The sequence below is a fragment of the Zalophus californianus genome, chromosome 1, assembly GCF_009762305.2.
Source record: "Zalophus californianus isolate mZalCal1 chromosome 1, mZalCal1.pri.v2, whole genome shotgun sequence".
Taxonomy (NCBI): Eukaryota; Metazoa; Chordata; class Mammalia; order Carnivora; family Otariidae; genus Zalophus; species Zalophus californianus.
The window spans coordinates 211,683,974-211,704,691 of record NC_045595.1 but is presented as its reverse complement, the minus strand read 5'-3'; the positions used below and the strand labels follow the sequence as shown (position 1 = coordinate 211,704,691).

Sequence of the window (20,718 nt, the reverse complement as noted above, 5' to 3'; positions counted from 1 at the left end):
CACCACCACCACCACCCCCAGCCCACTGGACCCAGGAAGTCCTCTGAGGGCAGAGCTGGGGGCCACCGGGACCTCTCAGGTTAGCAAGGCAGGAAGCCTGTCCTTCCTGCTGGACAGGGTCCGAGGGAAGCCACGCGACCACCAAATGCTGCTTCTCCTTCCCTCCTTCTCAAGTGAAAAATTTTTATCACAATTACCGTATTTTCCCTCCATCATTATGAATCAGGTGCGTTGGGGACAGTTGGAGTTATAACTTAGCCTCCGGAGCCAGGCCCAAGGAAACTCACTGATCTCAGCAAGTGCACACCAGCCAGCAGCCCATCCTACGTCCTGCCACATGGGGTGTCTTCCAGCTGGGAAGGAGGACCGAGATCGGCTGCATGGGACTCGGGGCACGGGGGCGGGGGGTGGTGCTGACAAAGGGAAGCAGGAGACGAGAGGGGTTCTTCCGTCACTAACAGCTTCTGTGGGCTCCCCGCACTCCCCGGCACACCCCTTGCCCCTGGAACTGCCTGCCTCTGGGTTCTGGAGCCAAGGGACCTTTAGGATTTGGGGGCTCTGATAGCAGAATGGCCTCCCTTGCAGGAGCCCCAGCCCCTCATTCCTACTTAGCTGTCCAAGACACACCCAAGACCAGACACCCAGTTCTGGTCTCAGCACGCCTGTGGGACCCAGGGAGCTCTGTGCCTTCCCGGAGACCGTGTGTCCTCAGCTGTACAATGGGGATCCCTATGCGCCCATCCCATAACGAGATCACCGGCATGCTGGGTGTTTAGGAAAAGGTCACTGTTATTTTTACAGAGCGGGAGACGCAGTGCATGCTGAGCCTTGGAGCCAAGCCTTGCAACTTGCTTCAACGGCGACAAAGAACAAATACTGAAAACTTTGTACTTGCTTCAACAACTGGGATGTGGATTCCTCTGAAGAACTCACTCAGAGCAAGGTGTCGGCCGCAAGGGGCGCAAGGAGTGGCGGTGTTTTCCTGGGAGTGGTATTTAGGAGGGGCCCCGCCCATCTCTGCAGGAGGCACCAAACACCCTGCGCTCAGGTTTCAAGTGGCTGAGACACTTGTCACTCCTCAGAGAGCGCTCTGCTGGGAATAAATTCTCTGCCCCATCTTTTCCAGGGATGTGGTCACTCTCTTTCGCTCCTTCTGACTGTAGGTACCAAGGGGACTCTTGGAGCTGGTTAACTCAACAACTAAAGTACACAATTATCTTCTCATCATGAATAGCATGGGGCCAAAGTTCTTATTGATGGCAGACCATGAATTATTCCCATCAACAGACTTGCTTTCAGGGGCACACATTTTAAAACCAGTCAGTTCAATGTTTATGTGTACAACACTTCTAAAACTATGAAATATCCCATACATTCAACAGAATACATATAATGCAAAAAGAAGGTATAAAGGGAAAAGAAAGGGGACACCTATGTTGTCAGGGTCCTGGCTAACAGATTGTCACCAACACCAACCGGTCGGTCCCCTCACTTCATATCCTCTCCCATTACACGCCCCTCATTCCCACTGTGGGAAGCCACAATATGCCAAATCTGGGTTTGCCCATTTCTCTCTATGGGTTTAGTATGTATGTTTATCCGTATATATCTCTGAGCAGTTTATCATCTAATGTTGAACGTTTAGATATTTATGTAAATGGAATCACCTGCGTGTGTCCTAGGACAACTTGCTTTTGTGCTCAACATTTTGTGGGATTTATTCATGGTAATGGGTACAGCTGTAGCTTACCCGCTTTCGATCTTTTGAATATACCAGTACATAGGTATCCTGTTTCTTATTAGAAAGAGCGGACAGGGGGCACCTGGGTGGCTCAGTCGTTAAGCGTCTGCCTTCGGCTCAGGTCATGGTCCCAGGGTCCTGGGATCGAGCCCCGCATCGGGCTCCCTGCTCGGCGGGAAGCCTGCTGCTCCCTCTCCCACTCCCCCCTGCTCGTGTTCCCTCTCTCGCTGTGTCTCTCTCTGTCAAGTAAATAAAATCTTAAAAAAAAAAAAAAGAAAAGAAAGAGCTGACAGGAGTTTCCGGTCAGCCTTTGGATGATTTCCAGGTTTCTGCAATAGAAACAGTGCTTCTGTGAACACTCCCGTGGAAGTTTCTGGGCACACTGCAAGAGTGTCTTTAGGGCGCACACTCCAGAGGAATTTCTGGGTGAAAGGTTTACCTATCTTCAACATGTTACTGAAAAGGTTTTCAAAGTGGTTGTAGCAATTTAAACCCTCCTCCTTTCTCGCACCCCCCACCCCCTCCCCCGCTCCTCTAGCTGACTCAGTTTAGGCCATACATAGTATTGAGCGACCTTAATTTTTGCCAGTCTCCTGCGTATGTGTTTGTGTGTGTATGTGTGTGCACGCGTGCGCACGTGTTAAAATATGCACTACATAAAATTTACCATCTTAACCATTTTTAGGTGTGCAGTTCGGTGGTTTTTTTTTTTTTTTTAAGATTTTATTTATTTGAGAGAGAGAATGAGATAGAGCATGAGGGGGCGAGGGTCAGAGGGAGAAGCAGACTCCCCGCTGAGCAGGGAGCCCGATGCGGGACTCGATCCCAGGACTCCAGGATCATGACCCGAGCTGAAGGCAGTCGCTTAACCAACTGAGCCACCCAGGCGCCCCAGTTCAGTGGTTTTTAAATGTATTCATTTTGTTGTGCAGCCATCACCACCATCCATCCCCAGACCTGTCCATCTTGTCCAGCTGAAACTCTGTTCGCCTTAAACAATAACCCCCTCCCCTGTCCCTGGCACCCCCTGCTCCATGAATCTGACTACTCTGGGGACCTCGGATTCGTGGAATCCTATAGGATCTGTGCCTTCGTGTCTGGCTTATTGCACTCAACATAATGTCCTCAGGGCTGCTCCACGTCGGAGCACTCACTGAGTTTTAATCTGTGGTCCATGTACTATGATGGTGTGTGTGTGTGTGTGTGTGTATCTTCCAGGGGTTGGGTTACAGGACTTGAGACCATGCAGTTGAGGGAGCTGCCAACCAGCCCCTGTGTGCCCCTTGTCTTCACATGTGATGCGGAAGCTGGAAGAGCACAGGGCAGGGAAGGATGTTGTCTTGGTCAGCTCGGGCTGCTACAACAAAATACCACGGGCAGGGCACCTTCCTTAAACAACGGACGTTGATTTCTCAGAGTTCTGGAGGCCGGAAGGCCAGGATCAGGATGCTGGCCGGTTTGGCTGCTGGTGAGGGCTCTCTTCCTGGCTTGCAAATGGCAGCCTTCTAGCTGTGGGCTTCAGTGGGCTTTGCTTCGGGTGTGCGCATGAAGGGAGGGAGACAGAGACAGAGACTGAGACAGACAGACACACCTACAGAGATCTCTCTTCCTCTTCTTATATGGGCCATCAACCCTGCCAGTCACCAATCCACCCCGTGACCTCAATTATCTAAAAGCCCTATCACATTGGGGGTTAGGACTTCAACGTGCCAATTTGGGGGATCATAATTCAGTCCACAACAGATGTAAAGTGGGAGACGGCAGAGACAAGCTGGAACTCATATGCACAGGCTGGAGCCCATGAGGCCAGACCGTAGCCCATGACCTTGATGAGGGTGTCCTGGGGAAGCTGGGGCAAGGGCTCATCGTTGCAGAGCTAAACACACACATCTGGCCCAGGAGCTGGAGAAGCCGGAGGATCCGGGGGCAAGGCCTGGCTACTGCTCATGCTCGGAGGTGTGTCAGCTGACCAGCAACACGAGACAGGAGCAAAATCCAGTCCTGCTTCACTTCTGCCCTCCAGACCCCCCAAGATCCCTTATGGCCCAACCCCATCCCCTTCGTGCACACAAAGTAGGGCATTCTGGTGGAGTCATGTCATTGCAAAGCTACTATATCTCCCAAAAGTTCTAGCTCTTTTATTTTCACATATGGTCTTTAATTCACCCAAATTAACTCACACGTCTGATGTGACGTAGGATTCTAACTCCATCTTTTTCCATGTGACACTCGGTTTCCGTGAGACTTCTCCACACATCTGTATGCCACCTGTTAACACTTCACGTCTCCATACATATGTGGTTCTGTTTCTTGGCTCTCTGTTCTTCCCCATTCACTGTTTCTTCTTTTCCCCATGCCAGGACCTTGTATAGCTTTTTATAATGAAGTCATCAGACTCAATCTCCTACAATTGGTCTTCTGAGACAGTTTATTTGGGAAGAATCCTGCTGCGTCTATGCTTTTGACAGGTGTGTCTTGGCCCTTTGCTCCTTCATGCTCTTGCCTATACATTTTAGACTAAGCTCATCAAGGAGCTCCAATACATAGGTGTCAGAATTTTGGCTGCAATTGTGTTAAATGTATGACATTGATTTGAGGGGACAGTTGACAACTTTATAATACTACATCTTCTATACGTGATTTGTATTTCTTTCTATTTACTTAGTCTTTAATACCTTTCAGTAAAGGCTTATAATTTTCTCCATAAGAGTTTTCCCATATTTTGGTAAGATGTATTCAAGGTAACTTATTTTTTATTGCCTTATTAAGTGGTATAACTTTGTAGGTTTTTTTTTTCAACTTTTTATGATGACACATTTCAAAGATGCAGAAAATCTGAAAGATGAACACATGTACACACTCCTCCTAGAGCCAACAACTATTAACATTTTCCCATAGGCGGCTTTTTTTGATGAGCCATTTGAAATTAAACAGCACACATCATGACACTTCATGCCTTAAAATTTCCACAGGCCTCTTCTGAGAATGACATTCTCCCACAAAATCAGCTACCAATTGTGACAGTAAACAATACATTTAAAAAGAGCACTTCCAGCGGCTGGTTGGAATCATCTGCAAATAATGACAGACTAGTTCCTTCCATTGTAATTCTCATCAGGTTAATTTCTCACCCTTGCTAAAACACTCCATACAAGGTTGAGTAGAACGCTAGCAACAATCCCTTCCATTTCACCATTAAGGGTGATATTTTTGGAGATTTTTATGGATCTCCTTTAGCATGTAAGAAAGCTTCCTTTTATTTCATCTTTGCAAAGGACTTTTTTTTTTAAATCACAGAAGCATGTTGAATTTTACTGAATGCTTTTTAAAAATATATTAAGATAGCTTTATGATTTACGTTACTGTGTTGAACTATACTGATAGCTTTTCTAATGTTAAAGCAATATTCTATTACCAGGATAAATCCAACTTGATCATAATCTTTTTTGTAGAGTGGTGGATTCGTTTTGTTAATATGTTACATTTATCTTCATGAGTTAGATTGGCTTGTAATTTTCCTTGAACTATTTTTGCTGGTTTAGGCATTGATAAATAAGTGAATATTTTCTGTTTTTCGATTCCTTGGAAGAATTTTTGAAAGATTAGAATAGTAAGTTTCTTAACTGTTCCTAGGAATTAACCTGGAAAATAATCTGGTCAATTACTTGGTGTAAGTGTCTATTTATGTCCATTAATATAGTCTGCTCATTGTGTTGACAAGGGAGCAGAAAGCTAGCTGAGGAGAAAGCAGAGACCCCTCCCCCCACACCCAGATGGGATCTATGTGACATTCTTCGGGCACTCCCGGTGGCCCTACAGCTAAGGAAAGGAAAAACAAATAGTTAACTTATTGAGATCACAATCCTGCAAGACAGAAGTCTCCCTCAGTTTACAAAAGTCTCAGCAATTTACAAGAACAAAGCATTTCTATCAATAACCTAGCTTCTAGAAGGCAAGGTAGATACAATCAAATGTCCTTCTAACCTGCAGCCCATTGAAAGATACTTGAATTGGGCTGGCTGAGTGTACTGTTCCTCCAGGAAGCTCCCAACTATTTTAATGTTAATGTCTTGCTAGAGGGAAAAACAACCTTCACTGGACAATGGCAAGGCCTCCGGTATCCCGTGAGTCTTCTTTAACATATGAAAATCCTTTTGAAACCTCCCTTTTCCTTACTTCCCCCAACTCCCAAGTATATAGTCAGCCACCGCTCACAACCACAGTGTGCCACAACTCTTTCTGCCCACGGGTTCTGTCCCCGGACTTTAATAAACCACCATTTTGCACCAGAGACCTCTCAAGAATTCTTTCTTGGTCATCGGCTCCGGACCTCACCCCGCCAAACCTCACCTATATTTCAAAACCACATCAGTGTTGTTCACATCTTCTGTATTTTCACTGATGTTTATTTGACCTTTGATGGCCAAGAGAGAAGGTGGTGGATTTGTAAAGGTCTTGTAATTCTATAAATGTTTCTTCTATACATTTTTGGAAACTGTGTTGTTAGGTATATGCAAGTTCACAACTACTACATTTTCCAGGCAATTTGTTTACTTTATAAGTGACTCCTTATTCTGCATAAAGCCCTTTAATCTCACGTCTATTTTGTCCATTATTAATGTAGCCATACCAGCTTTCTTTTACATATGTTCATTCTACATGTGCCTCATAAACAGCATAGCGTATGATTGTCTTTAAAAACTAGACAATCTGATCATCTATTTTTTTAATCCATTCATATCAACTGGGCAGTTGTTTACATGTATTATGATGGCTGATGTACTTTGCATACACTTCTCCATGTATATTTTGCGCTTTCTTTCTGTCCTGTTTTTTTCTGGGTTGAGTCTTACTCCTTCCCCCCCCCGCCCCACGCCCCGGCATTCTTTGCTTCATTTTGTTGGGCTGCATTGAGTTCTTTCCCACTTAGTCCATTTTTTCTTCTTTAGGGTTGGACATAATCAATATATACTTTATTTCTTATTTTTTTTTTTAAGGTTTTATTTATTTATTTGAGAGAGAGAGAGCACGTGAGCATGAGCTGGGGGCGGTGGGAGCGGAGGGCAGAGGGAGAAGGAGAAGCAGACTCCCCGCTGAGCAGGGAGCCTGACATGGAGCTCCATCCCAGGACCCTGGGATCATGACCGGAGCCGAAGGCAGACGCTTAATCGACTGCGCCACCCAGGTGCCCTCTGCTAAATTATCTTTTAAAAAAATCCTTGCTTCTAGGGATGCCTGGGTGGCGCAGTTGGTGTCCGACTCTTGGTTTGGGCTCAGGTCATGATCTCAGGGTCGTGAGATCCAGCTCCATCTCGGGCTCTGGGCCTGCCACTATGATGCCTTCTTCACTTCCCCAGGTACATACTCCCACTTCACTTTTGTTACTGAGGATTTCCCAAGTTTTTCTTGCACATTCTGCTGTAATTTTAAAGGACATTAATAATATACCCTCTAGCCAGCTTTGTCGGTTGTTTTGTAGTGTGAGCATTATTTCAGGATACCTATTCTGCCATATGAACAGAACTCTGTTGCCGATTTTTAACATATAATAATAGTATTTTGTTTTCATTGTATCACAGCTACTCCCCGTGGTAAGCAATTCTCATTTTCCACTTGTATTCATGAAAGAAGTGGTAATGTGGGCTTGACTTCAGAGTCGATTTTTTTGTTTTTTTTTTTTAAGATTTATTTATTTGACAGAGAGACACAGCGAGAGAGGGAACCCAAGCAGGGGGAGTGGGAGAGGGAGAAGCAGGCTTCCCGCCGAGGAGGGAGCCCGACGCCGGGCTCCATCCCAGGACCCTGGGATCATGACCTGAGCCGAAGGCAGACACTCAACGAATGAGCCACCCAGGCGCCCCCAGAGTTGATTTGATTCAGTGGTTCAGTGATGCCAGGAAGAACTGGGTTTCTAGTCTTCTCTATGCTGTCATTTTTGATGGAGGAGCTTTCTTTATCTGGAGCTGGCTTCCTGGTAATGGAAAGACGGTGATCAATAATTCCTGAGACTACTCGCTTCTCCCTCCAAGAACAAGGAAGTGGGTCTCTGCAAGTTCCCTTAAAAGAGTGAGAAAACCCCCAAACCTCCGCCCCTAAGCCACACATCTCACTGGCCATAAGCGAGTTGTTTGTTCATCCCTGAAGTGGCAATTCTGGCAGGGAATGAGATTAAGCTGCTGAGCCAGACTGGCTACATGCCTACCCCTAGCGCTGAGGTCAAGTGGGCTACCCAGGCTGATAGTCGGCTCCAGGGAGGTGTGTATACTCCAACAAAAATTCCATGAAGCTGTCAAGAGAAGGAGAAATGCACGTTGATAGAGTAACCTGCAGAAGAGGGCTGAATATAGAGACACACAAGCCACCTGGTGTGAATGTGGACGTCAGGGGTCTGGTGGAACAGTGGTGTCATTCCTAGAGAGCTCCAAGCACACCATTCAGAACAGAAATAAGTGACATGCCAGGAGGACACAGTCTGATCTATCTGCTGTACCTGGTCCCGGAATGTCTTCTACTTGGGATGACCTGGACACCCGTAAAGTATGGGAGATGGGTGGGTCCCGGCATATTCGGGATGGTTCCCTTTGTGGATCTAGGCATGGGAGCCCAAGGACAGTGTGGGAGGGAAGAATTTACTAGGGAAGTCCAGCTCCCAGGCCAAAGAGGCATGTGATTTGGAATGAATTAGGTTTTCGTCTTCCGCTTTATTGGAGAGCAATCCAGGTTGCTTTGTGTTTTGCAAACAGCACTGCGAAGAGCTTCTGAAGGACAGGGAAAAGCCATACTTTCTGGACTAAGGTTTATCTCACTCTCTTTCTACTCCCGCGTCCCTTGCCTGAGGTGCATGGGAAGACCTCTCGCCACTCCTGGGGGCTTCGGGAGGGTGGGGGGGGGGGCACTTGGAAGCTGAAGGCAAAGAAAGGCTGGCCCAGGCAGGCTGGAGGGTCCTCGGCGCATAGCCCTGTGTCCTCGGCGCTGGTGCCTGGGCCAGGGGTCCTCGGGGGCTGGCTCTCGGGTCCAGGAGCTCAGGGGGAGCAGCAGCTCCTGGGGCTCACGCGGGGACCCAATCAGTGCTCCCCAGAATTCCCTTCCTTCATCCCAATTCGAAGCGCTCACAACAGGAGCGGTCCAGGGGACGAGGGGAGGGAGACAAGCTCCTACCGGCCCTACATTGCCCGCGGGGGTGGGGTGGGGGGGTAGGGGTGGGTGCGGAACGAAGTCCGGAGCTTCAAGGGGTTTCCCCCTCCCCCCCCCCCCAGCCGGCCTGAGCCGGGAGCGCTTCTCGGGCTTTCCCTGGGGGAAACTCCTCCTCCGCCGCCCCCGCCCGGACCCGCCCCGCGCGGGGCCGCGGCACCCGCCAGTCCCGTGCCGGAGGTGACCCGGGACCGCGTTTAGGGGTGTCGCCCTGGGCACTCGGACACCGCCTCCCGGAATTAAAGCGAGAGCCAGGGAGTGTCGGGGAGTTGGGCGCCGGGTAGAGGAAGACGAGCTCCGCACGAGGCGGAGGAGGTGGAGGGAGAGGAGGAAGGGCAAGGGGCGGAGAGCGCCGGGCCCAGGAGCCCGGCAGGTAAGCCGCGCGCGCTGCCGGTTCTCCGTGCCGAGTCTGGGGTGCGGGTCCCGGGCGCGAAAGGAAGGATCTGGGCGCCGGGGGACAACCCAAGCGCCCCCCGCGCTGGGTGGCGGCGGCTGGACGTGAGGCCGGGTGTGAGCAGCGCGAGCGCAGCAGGTGAGTCCTCCCGCCGGCGGGACGCTCCGGGCCGGGCAGGGCCGAGGGCCCGCGGTGCAGTTGGCGGGTGTGGCGCGCCTGGGACCCCTTGGTGCGCCGCGCGGAGGCTCCCGGGCCACTGCGTTGGCTTCGCGCCGCCCCGGCACGTTGCTCCGAGTCCCTGGCTCAGTGGTCGGAGCAGAGGGTGCCTCGGGGTCGGCCCCCTTGGCCAGAGTCGGCTCTTGGACCCCCTGCCTCCTGCGGCCCGGGGCTGGGGAGCAGGGGTGCGCCTTTTCTTTCGGGGGACAAGGAGGGCAGAGAGTTGTCTATCCGTTTCTTTGTTTCGGGAAAATCTCTGCGGCCTCGGAGTGTTACCTGAACTCCTGCTTCTTGGTTCCCTCCCGAGGTGGGGAGAAACTGGAAACTCGCTGAGATTCTGGGAGCGATACGGCGGGCGCGGCGGGGAAAGCTCCCCGAGGGCCCCCGGGCGAGGCGCGAACGGCTCGGCGGTCCCGGGGAGGGGCTGTCGGCAGCCCGGACCCCGGCGGCGGCGACCAGAGCCAGGCCGCCTGGGCACCGGGGATCCGTGGGAGCCCGCCGGGGAGGAGCTGTCCTGGCCCCGGGCGCGCGCTCCCTGCCGGGGACAAGGCCGGCCCCTGGGCGCTTCCGTCCACCGCACGCGGTGCAGCGGGACTCTGGAGAGTGGCCGCGCGGCGGAGCGCACCAGCCTGGCAGTGGACGTCCTGCCCGCCGCCCCACGGGCCCTGCGGGAGCATTGCCTTACGGGCCCGAAGTTCGGGCGTCCCCGCCTCAGAGGGCACTTGGGTGCCCGGAGCCCTGAGGGCACAGCGTGGTGGTGGCCCAGAATTGCGAAGCCCGAATCCTTTTTCCAGCGCACAGGTGGCGGGCCTGGTCAAGAGGAATCCTAGTGGCTCCCGGCCCGAGGTCCACCTGGTGGTCAGGCGTCACCCAGGGCTCGGCTCTGACACTGCGCACTCCTGGATTCCAACTGGTGCAGGGGTCCTGGGACTAGAATGGGGGCGCCCAGAGGGCACGCTGATCTTGGGTCCTGGAGCTGTCACCCGAATCATGGAAAATTACAAAGGCTGCCAAGCGGAATTCAAGGCGTTTTAGGAAGCCCAAAGTGAGCGGAGGCTTGTTGACTTAGCCTCGGAGGTCGGGGAAGGTTTTTCAGGAAGTGAGGCTGGCACCAGCCTCCCCTGAAGCGGGGGGGGGGGGGCACTAGGAATGTGGGCAGAGATGACCCAGGCCCGGGAACCTAGGGGGCACAGGCACCCACAGAGCCCAGGCTCCCAGGCGGCCCCTGCTGAGCCAGGTGAGGGGAGCCTGGTGGGCCCAGTGAAGGGGAGTTGTTTCCGTTTTCCCAGCTTTTGCAGAGGTGAGGCCTTCCTCCCTCCCCCCAGCACAGCAGACCTTAACGGGAGGTTGGGGTTATCTGTAAAGGCAAGGGCACCACCAAGCAAGCAAAGGCTAAGCTCCCTATTTGGGGGAGTCCCCTCAGTGGGGGGGCTTGTGCCTGAAGGTCCGTCATTCAACACTTTCCTCTGTTTTTGTTTTGCTTTTTTGTTAAAGATTTTATTTATTTATTTGAGAGAGAGAGAGAGAGAGAGAGCATGAGAGGGGGTTGGGTCAGAGGGAGAAGCAGACTCCCCGCTGAGCGGGGAGCCCGGTGCGGGACTCGATCCCAGGACTCCAGGATATGACCTGAGCCGGAGGCAGTCGCTTAACCAACTGAGCCACCCAGGCGCCCTTGTTTTTTGTTTTTAAATATCAACGGGTGGGCAGCATGGGCCTTTGCTCTTCGCCTCAACGAGTCCATCAAGCAACTTTCCTCTTAAGCATTCCCAAGGTCACCCTTCTCCGACCAAGTTTGTGCTGTTGCCGGAGCCCTGGACAGGGCTTGGAGCTTGGGCCTCGCACCCTTGGCTGCTCACCGGAATTGTAGGAGAAAATGTGGCCACGTTGGTATTATAATAACAGCAAACATGGATGAGGCACTTTCTTCCCGTCAGGTGTCATTCCAAACTCTTTATAACATCCTTCACTTTACTGTGAGTTAACTGAGGCAAAGAGGCAAGGTGCTTGCCCAAGGTCCTGTAACCCGTGGGGAGCCGTGGGGCTAAAGCCTGGCCATCTGGCTCTGCAGGGCTCTGGCCGGTTCTGTGACTGCCTCTTCCAGGAGATTGGAATGTCGCAGGTACCAGTGTGGAAGGCCACGGCGGCTGAGAATGGGGCCCAAGGAAGGATTCCTCATGCAGCAAGGGCTTGCTGGCGGGCCGGGCTGGTTCCCCCTGCCCACAGCCCCACCTGGGCATTGTGCTGAATCTTCCAGAGTGACCTGGGCAGGAGTGTCTGGGACTCCTCGGTGGGGCAGTGCAGAGGGCTGAGCTCCCCGGCTAATGGGGCGATGAGGAATGAGACTCGGGTCAAAATGTCCGGTAGACAATGCAGCCCAGACACATGCGGGCCTCCCAGGAAGTGAACACCAGGAGTCCAGGCTGGTGGCCCTCACTCTTTCCCACCCAAACCCTGTGGCAGGAGTCCCGGGAGAGCTTTGTGATCATATGGGGTCACTGCCCCGGTTCCAGTTGTGGCATCAGACTGACAGTAGAGCTCAGTTCTCTATTTTTCTAAGCCCTCCAGAAAAATCTCAGGTTTGGGGGGGCCTGGGAGTGAAGTCCAAGCCTTGGTAATGGGAGCAGGAAATGGAAAGGAAATTGACTGGGTCAGTTTAGTGGCCGGTCAGTTTTGGGTACTTCAGGATTAGAAGCTGGCCTGCTGGTGAGGAGGGTGAAGGGGGGGGGATCTGGAGAGGCACTAGGGGTCTGCACACTTTCCCACCTCTGCTTACTCCCACTGCTCAGGATCTCCTGCGGTCATCCCGCTTCCCACAACTGCTGAGCCTTTCCTGCTTTTCCTTGCCCCCCTTTCCAGGGCAGCTGCAGGGACCCCCTGACGTTGGGTCTGCCCCAGGACATGTTGGTGGCCGCTGGGGATGGGGTGCAAGGGCATCACGTGAGTCCCCTCCTGGCTTGGTACTGGAGACCCTAAAGGCCATCTCAGGGAGCCCTGGCTTGCAAGCCTCCAGGAGTAGTGGGCCTGGCTGTGGAGGAGGGGGCTCGTACGCTCTGTGCCGCTGACCATCGTGGCCCCAGCTACATGTGGAATCCTGGGGAGTCGCAAAGGGTTTGGCTGATCAAACAGGCAGTTTCGGGGGACAACCTAGAGGCAAAGCTTGAGGTCAGAAAGGAGAAGAGCCAGCCTAGGACTTGGTCTGTCCTGGCCACTGGACAGTGGTCGGGAGCAGAGGAGCCAGGACATGTGGAAATGTCATGGTCAGCCTTAGAGGCATCGAGGAAGAAGCAGACACTGATTTTCTGGTGGGGAGGTGGGCAGTTACTTGGATTGTGAACAGGGAAGGGGGAAGGTGGCTCAAAGACACACTTGTAGGGGCCCCTGGGTGGCTCAGTTGGTGAAACGTCTGTCTTGAGTCATGATCTCAGGGTCCTGGGATTGAGTCCTGTGTGGGCTCCCTGCTCAGAGGGGAGCCTGCTTCTCCCTCTCCCTCTGCCCACCCCCCGCCACTCCTGCTCTCTCTGACGCGCGCTCTCTCTCAAATCCATGAATAAGATCTTTTAAAAAAAAAAAAAAAAGGAAAGACAGGTTTGTAGAGGTGAGTGCAGGAGGACAATAGGGCTTGCTCTGGGTGAAAACTCCAGGCAGTTTGTCAGTGTGGATGGCGCGCTCGGCTATGAGGCATCACCGGGGCGCGTGTGCAGGGGGCCGAGGGTGCAGAGATAGGATAAGAAAGCACCTGGGTTGAGTGCCGTGCCTGCCTTCGGCTCAGGTCATGGTCCCAGGGTCCTGGGATCGAGCCCCACATCGGGCTTCCTGCTCCGCGGGAAGCCTGCTTGTGTTCCCTCTCTCACTGTGTCTCAGTCTGTCAAATAAATAAAATGTTAAAAAAAAAAATCTATTTTGCACATAGCCGCCCCTTCCATTCTAGCAGGTAGTAAACCTTAGTTGCCGTCATGATGTTATTATCGTGTGCCCATCGTGTGTGTTGGCCGCGGTGCTAGAAACAGACACACTCGGTCCTCGAAACAACCCTATTTATTGATGATCTCATTCCACAGATGAGCTTGGACGAGGTCTTGAACCCTTAGCCGTGACCCTTGCACAGCCTCGGGGCTCCTCCCTCCCGGAGGGACCTGGGCACCTCTCCAGCCAGCCTGTCACATTAGGTATGCAGTCAGTGTTGTTCGCCTGCATCTGTGAGGTCACCCACGTCCTCACCTTGGAGGCTGGTTTTGTCCAGGTGCGGGCTTCCCAGCCTGCTCGCTCGCTCTCAGATTCCATCGTACTCATTTTGGCCTCTGGAACTCGAAAAATATCGAACACTTTCTTGTCTGCTACAGAGCTTAGCTTGAAAGAAAGAAAGCAAGAAAAAAGGGCCCGACCCAATTCCTGCCCTAAAAAGTTTGCAATCACACCGGGACAATGAGGCATTCATAGAAAAAGAAACGTGAAAGATGCAGGCAGTGCCTCACCTGAGATACTGTCTCTGTCTCTGTGTCTGTCTCTCATTCCCATGTGAATCACTGTGCAGGCCTTTCGTCCGTCCATCTTCACTGTTGCTTAAACCCTCCACTGGCCCATAACTGGCATCGAACTGGGCTTTGTATCCGCGACAGGACACGAGAACATCTTTTTGGATGATGTCATTTTATGCGGTGGTTGAGACATTAGGGGGCTCTCAGTGACCATCTGTTTATTGGATAGGGAGTGTCTATTGGTGTTGTTTGCTTTGGAGTTTGAAGGAGAGGTACAAGGGTCAAGGATGGTGGGGCTTTTTCATCCTGTCACACCTCATCCCCTGTCACACCTCATCCCCGGCGTCTTAAAGGCGCCCAGTGGGGCTCCACACAGTAGCAAATGCTTGAAAGGTGTGCGGTGAGCTCAGCAGGCAGGGACTCCGTTATAAGGAAGACCCCAGGGGGCCCCCTGGATGGGAGTTCGAATCTCTGTGATTGGTCTCATTTGCCTTGATTTGCTGGTTTTCAAAACGTTTCTCCAGGAAATGCTTTCTGAGATCCCCAAAGAAAAGACTCTTGTGGTTGGAAATGGCGTCGTCACACCATGGCGCGGGCAGGACTCCACCGCACGGTCCTGGCACGGTCCTGCTTGAGCTGTGGTCGGGCAGGTGCTCGGGGATGACTCAGCTCTCCGAAAAGAGTATGGAGTGACCGAAACTCCCGGGATGTGTTGTGTTGTGTTGTGTTGTGTTGTGTTGTGTTGTGTGACTCAAGTGGGCCCCTTTGTCCGTGTTGGCGTGGGAGCCGGCCGAGGACAAGGAGGGACAAGGAACTTTGTCACGTGCAAGAATGAGTTGTTAAGGCTGGCTTTCCGGAATCAAGGACAATCATCTGTGTCCTCTGAGTGACAGGAAAGAGCATTTGAGAGACCGTGTCGTCTCTCACTCCCTCGGCTGTCTTGTTCTGTTCAAAACCCAGTGGCAGAGATGCATGTCACTGCGGAGATGCCTGTGGTTTTGTGTCTGTGTGTTTTGCTTGGTTTTGTGTGTTTTTTGGGCGTACAACGTTATTTATGTAAATGCCTGTTTTGAACATGAATGGATCCAGTGTGGCTTCTGGTCATGTTGGAAGACCGTGGCTCTTGCAGATCCAGTTCCAGAGGGAGGAACTTGTCCTTCCCTGCTTTTCGGCCAGAAAAATTACAGGCTGAGCACCACTCCTGTCTTCAGTTCCAAAGTCCGCGGGAGCCCATCTGGGCACACTGGGTGTTTCTGGCTCAGGTTTTGCGGGCCGTGGGAACTCTGGACGAGATAGGATTATCCTGTGATTACTTCGGGGTCCTGTGGCTTTTACTGGACCGTTCGTGGCCTTGGCCGCCTGCGCTCCTTTCTCCCCTGGCTTCCTGGTCTCTCGCTGTTAGGGATCACGAATGGATAGGAAGTGTGGATTTCGAGGGCTGACTGATCGTTCTTTTCAGAGGGCTCTTAAACTGGGCACGCCGCCAGGGGGATCGAATTCTCATTTCCTGAAACTGCACCCAAACCTAGAACTGGTGAGATAGCTCAGAGGCCTGAGAATGCTCAGGCAGGACGCTTCGGACGTGCTGCGTCCCACTCAGCGACGTGCTGCGATTTTGTGCCCCGCGTGGACCAGCGTAGAGTGGGGTGCTGTCTTGATGTATCTAAGGAGCAGACATAGGACAGGTTTCTCAGTAGGTGAGGATCACACCATTTAAAGGCTTACATGATGATGATCCTCCCACCTGTATGTTGGACAGTTTACTTTCCTTGTACCCAGAAAGGTGTTGACCTTTTACTTAAATTAAAAAAAATCTCAAAGCTGGAGCACCTGGGTGGCTCAGTTCGTTAAGCGTCTGCCTTCAGCTCAGGTCATGGTCCCAGGGTCCTGGGATCGAGCCTCACATCGGGCTCCCTGCTCAGCGGGAAGCCTGCTTCTCCCTCTCCCACTCCCCCCTGCTTGTGTGCCCTCTCTCGCTGTGTCTCTCTCTGTCAAATAAATAAATAAAATCTTTAAAAAAAAAAATCCCAAAGCTATCAATATGAACTCCTTCTTGTATTTTCTTACTTTTTTTTTTTTTTTTTTTTTTTTTTTAAGGAGGCTTCACGCCCAGCATAGAGCCTGACGCGGGGCTTGAACTCACGACCCTGAGACCAAGACCTGAGCTGAGATTGAGAGTTGGGCGCTCAACCGACTGAGCCACCCAGGCGCCCCCTCGTTCTTGTGTTTTAGCTTTACGTGAAAAGTAAATAAATGACCTGGTGCATTTTTATTGTGACCTGTTCATTGGAGGCTTCCCAAGACTAAAAAGCCATACTCGCATTTTTATTTATAGCAAGTTAATGTTTGTTTTTTTTTTTTTTTTTGGCGGGTTTTTGTTTTTGTTTGTTTTTAGTTTAACAAGTCTACTAATAATTGTGCTCCGGGCATAGAAGGCAGTACGTGGGCGGGGGCTGGTTCTTTTGCATTTAGCTCCACCAGCTCTTCAGAGCTGATGGACTTGGGACTTTGGGAGAAATACCAGAGGAAATCTGCAAACCTGCAAATGCCTCATATCGGTCGCTTTCCCCCTTGCCCGCTGGAAGCAACATCTATCAGTTTTATAATCACTTTTTTCTCTTAAGATTTTTATTTATTTGACAGAGAGAGACACAGCGAGAGAGGGAACACAAGCAGGGGGAGTGGCAGAGGGAGAAGCAGGCTTCCCGCTGAGCAGGGAGCCTGACGTGGGGCTCGATCCCAGGACCCCGGGATCATGACCAGAGCTGAAGGCAGACGTTTAATGACTGAGCCACCCAGGCACTGCCCCTATAATCACTTTTATTTAACAAAAACAGAGGCAGCACTTACCATATGCCAGGCACTGAGAGCTACATTGGTACCAACTCATTTCACACCCCAACAACGCTGTAGTGGGTGCTACTCTTAATTGCCTTTTGCAGTTGAGACCACTGAGGCACGGGAACATTAACTGACGTGCCCCAGTCCACAGGTCCCAGAGGCCATGGGCTTAGCCACCACACTGCCTGCTGCCGTTTGGGCAACTACTGTGTGCTGGGGGCTTTACAGGTGGTGTGAAGCCCAGAGCTTTCTCATTGGGAATGTGGTCTTGTGTGGATGCAGGATCTGGAAGGCTATTTCTTGAAGTATTCTTTGGTCATTCCAAGACAGCAGGGAGGGGCAGAGAGAAGCCCTTCACATGCGCTTAAGAGGGAAAGAGTGATGCCAGAATGGAGGCATTCCGTGCTGATGGTTTTTCTAGAAATTACTGTTAACTGTTCACAAACATCTGCAAACAACAGATTTTACTGCAAACCTTAGAAACTGTCAAAATTAGTTCTGAAATGTTTTTCTTTTCTGGATTTGGGGTAGTATGTGAAATGGGTGCGTGTGGATGTGTTGTATGGAATTTTTTCCCCAGGTGTTTGTTAAGTGGGAGATTGCATATGGCTTCTTTAGAAAGTTAGGCGTGGCCTCCATCTGGTACTAAGTTCTGGGCCACCTGCTCCACAGTGGGTGCCCACCCCTTCCTCCCCGTGGACCGTCTGCAGGAGCGAGCCAGGGGGCGTCTCAGGGCCTGCTGTGGCTCCCCTGGACCCCCTCCTTAAATCCTCACCCGAATGGGACCGTGCCCACTTCCACATCCATTTCTGTCCCAGATTCAGAGAGGTGCAGGCACTGGCCTGATGCCGCCGCCAGGGAGTGGCAGTGCCATGAGTTGACCCCCGGTCTTTGCCCCCGCCCTTAACCTCCCCTGAACGTGAGGGTCGGTGAGTCACCTTTGCATGCTTCCTGTGCCTGCGACCAGAGGCAGCCTGGGGGACGTCTCTGACCGCGAGAGCCGTGTTACTTACAACCAGCCCCGGAGCTAAGGCAGGCCAGCACCAAGCTCCTTGCGCGTGCGCTGTATGGGGAAGAGGCCGGCGAAGGTGAAGGCCAAGGTGAATGGGAAAACTGCCCTTTGTTCCGGAGAGAGCTAACTCATCTAGAACGTCTTCTAGTTAGTTCTTTCTCCGTGTGTCTCCTAAAAACGAACCGGTATGGAAATAACACAGTCTTATCGTTCTTTCTTCTAGGTCATCTTAAACGTCCCAAATCTCTGCCATTACCTGATGCTGCTGATAAAATCAGGATGGCTTTAAACTCAGTAAGTGGTTAATTATTACCTTCCCAGACTTTTCTTTTTTTTTTTTTTTTTTTTTAAAGATTTTATTTATTTATTTCAGAGAGAGAGAGAATGAGAGATAGAAAGCACGAGAGGGAAGAGGGTCAGAGGGAGAAGCAGACTCCCTGCTGAGCAGGGAGCCCGATGTGGGACTCGATCCCGGGACTCCAGGATCATGACCTGAGCCGAAGGCAGTCGCTTAACCAACTGAGCCACCCAGGCGCCCCCTTCCCAGACTTTTCTTTGTTCCCTTATCCCCTCTGTAATTTTCTGAAGTGTGTGCTGGGTGGCATTTTAAGCCCTGGCTGCAGGGCCAGCGAGTGCTCTGTGGATGCTGGTCCGTCAGGGCGCTGAGGGGGTGGGTGGGAGCAGGTTAGGGTGCACACACACCACAGCTGCGCCCCCGGAGAGCGCCCCAAAGCTGTCGGGTGGGTGTAGGGTATGTGCACTGCTCAAACCTGGGCCTCTTCTCTTCCTGCCCTGCGGGTGAGTTTCAGGGTGGGCAGTGGGGGGACAGCCAGGGGCAGACGGGTGCTGGGAGGGAGTAAGTCCCAGGGGAGAACAGGTGTGTGGGGCATCACCGGCCAGCTGACCCCTGCGCCGCCCGAAGTCCTGATAAACTGGGGGAGGCTGTGATGGAATGTAGCACTGGGCTGACTGTCCCTCTCCCTGGATGCTCCCCACCCCCGCAACAACTCTGGAGACAAATGCAGTATCTTTGTTCCCCATTATATCTCCCTGGCTCATGTTATCCCTGCGAATGGGTGCATGCAATACAGTTGTGGTTAATAACCAATATTTTCCATATCTTGTATCTGGAAAAGAGCCCTTTTGCTTTTCCTTCTTTAGCAGTTGCTGGTTTTTATTTTCACTGGTTCCATTTTAAATTGCATATCCCCTGCACAGGGCTTCGCTGGGACAGACCGCTGTGCCTGCCACAACCTTTCCAGGGTGGGACAGCATGTTCTTAGATGCTTCCGATAGGGACCAAACTCATGTGCTCTTTTTTTTTTTGGCATTTGGTGCCCCATTTAGATTAGAGATTACACTGTTTCCCTCTCTGTCCACTGCTCTGGTTCAGTTACAATCTTTGCGCTTCTGAAGGAGAGCATCGGTGAGTTATTAAGCAGAGGTTAACTCTGGCAACGGGCACTTGGCACTTGGCACTTGGCTCATTCCGGTATAATCTCGCTTCGCTGGAGGCTCCCCTTTAAAATGCTAAGCATTGCGTTGCCTCGGCTCAGAATACCAGTCCTATCCTGAGACTGCGGTCAACAAGAAACAGGAGGAGAAATGAATGAATGAGTGGGAAGAAGTTTTGAGGGGCCCTCAGATAGGAGGGCAAATGTAGCCTCCCCGCACGGCCCCGCCAGGGGGTGATTGAGGAGGGCAGAAGCAGGGGACACGCAGGCTGGCCGGCGGGGGTCTTGCAGGGGCAGCCAGAGAAGGCTGTGTTTAAGTGGGCAGAGGGCGAGGAGAAGGGTGTTCCAAGGAGACGGATGAGGCAGGAATAAAAGCTGTAGCTGGGGCAGCACCTTCTATGTCGTGTGCACAGAGACCCGGCGGCTCCCCGCAGAGGCGCTCGCTGCAAATCCTTTAAACGTCCCGTAGAAAATGGTGACGCATCTCCTAAGGGAGGAGGAGGTAGGAAAGGAACTTTTAGAATAACATGTATAGTATGAACCTTCAGGTAAATTTCTTAACCTCTATCACTCAACATTCCTCTCTGCAAAATGGGTCCATGAGTCACGCCTGCACCTTCGTAGGGGTGTGGTCGGGTCCAGGAGGCTGCAAGTGTAGACTCCTGGCGGGAGCTCGGCCATTACCATTCTTGCTATAATCTCCATCTCAGGGTTTGGGTGTCGACTCCTGTCCAGACTTCTACACATTTATTTTTTCAAAAAAAATCTGTTTTTAATTTGTTTACTGAATCTCAGTGTTGACCATTTACTTTCTCTTTATTTCAAAAAATTTGTCAGTGAACAAACAAATGCAAAAACTGTTGACAATTAATTGAAAGTTCTGGTTTAGTCAGTCTGGGTAAGTTCAGAGAAGAATCCGCAGCAGCTTTTCAGCCCCTTGTCTAAGTGTGACGGACGCACGCCTAACCTTGAGGGTAACCGGGGTTTTATATCATGCACCTTCTCTGTCATTGTTTAGGGGTCACCGCCAGGAGTTGGACCTTACTACGAAAACCATGGATACCAGCCTGAAAGCCTGTATCCCCCGCGGCCCGCCACGGTCCCCAGCACCTACCCGGTGTATCCAGTCCCGTACTACCCGCCCGAGGGGCCCCAGTCCACCCCAAGGGTGCTGACGCACACTTCGACACCCACCGTCCGCATGCAGCCCAAGTCCCCGTCGGGGACGGCGTGCACTGCAAGTAGGGACCCTTTTGCGTTTCTTTCCTGCAGTAGAACCGGCGCTGGGGTCTGTCTTCTCCAGGGGGCTCTGTCCTCTGTCGCTGACTGTCCTCCCTCTGCTGGGGCTGGTCCCATGCTCTCCCCCTCTCCCTCGATGTCCCAGCTCTCACCCT

The 20,718-nt window shown here is 52.0% G+C and overlaps 1 protein-coding gene and 1 long non-coding RNA gene across 4 annotated transcripts in view; one reads left to right on the top strand and one right to left on the bottom strand.

The window, feature by feature from the left end:
• Positions 1-7,491: 7,491 nt before the first annotated feature.
• On the bottom strand, positions 7,492-10,535 carry LOC113918916. 2 transcript variants are annotated; one of them, XR_003518725.2, is made up of 3 exons: positions 10,395-10,535; positions 7,944-8,027; positions 7,492-7,712 (listed from the first exon to the last, which is right to left on the bottom strand). It is a non-coding gene; the product is annotated as an uncharacterized LOC113918916 (long non-coding RNA). The 2 variants fall into 2 exon arrangements; XR_003518724.2 differs by lacking the exon at positions 10,395-10,535 and adding an exon at positions 9,819-10,030.
• TMPRSS2 (transmembrane serine protease 2) overlaps positions 9,063-20,718 on the top strand; it is a 35,726-nt gene continuing 24,070 nt past the window's right edge. Inside the window, exons 1-3 of one of the 2 annotated variants that reach the window (XM_027587846.2) lie at positions 9,063-9,464; positions 18,094-18,164; positions 20,343-20,565. In XM_027587846.2, coding sequence (XP_027443647.1) covers positions 18,150-18,164; positions 20,343-20,565 — 238 coding nt within the window. In that variant the 5' untranslated portion in view covers positions 9,063-9,464; positions 18,094-18,149. The remainder of the gene's footprint in view (positions 9,465-18,093; positions 18,165-20,342; positions 20,566-20,718) is intronic. The other variant, XM_027587844.2, reaches the window with a different exon arrangement.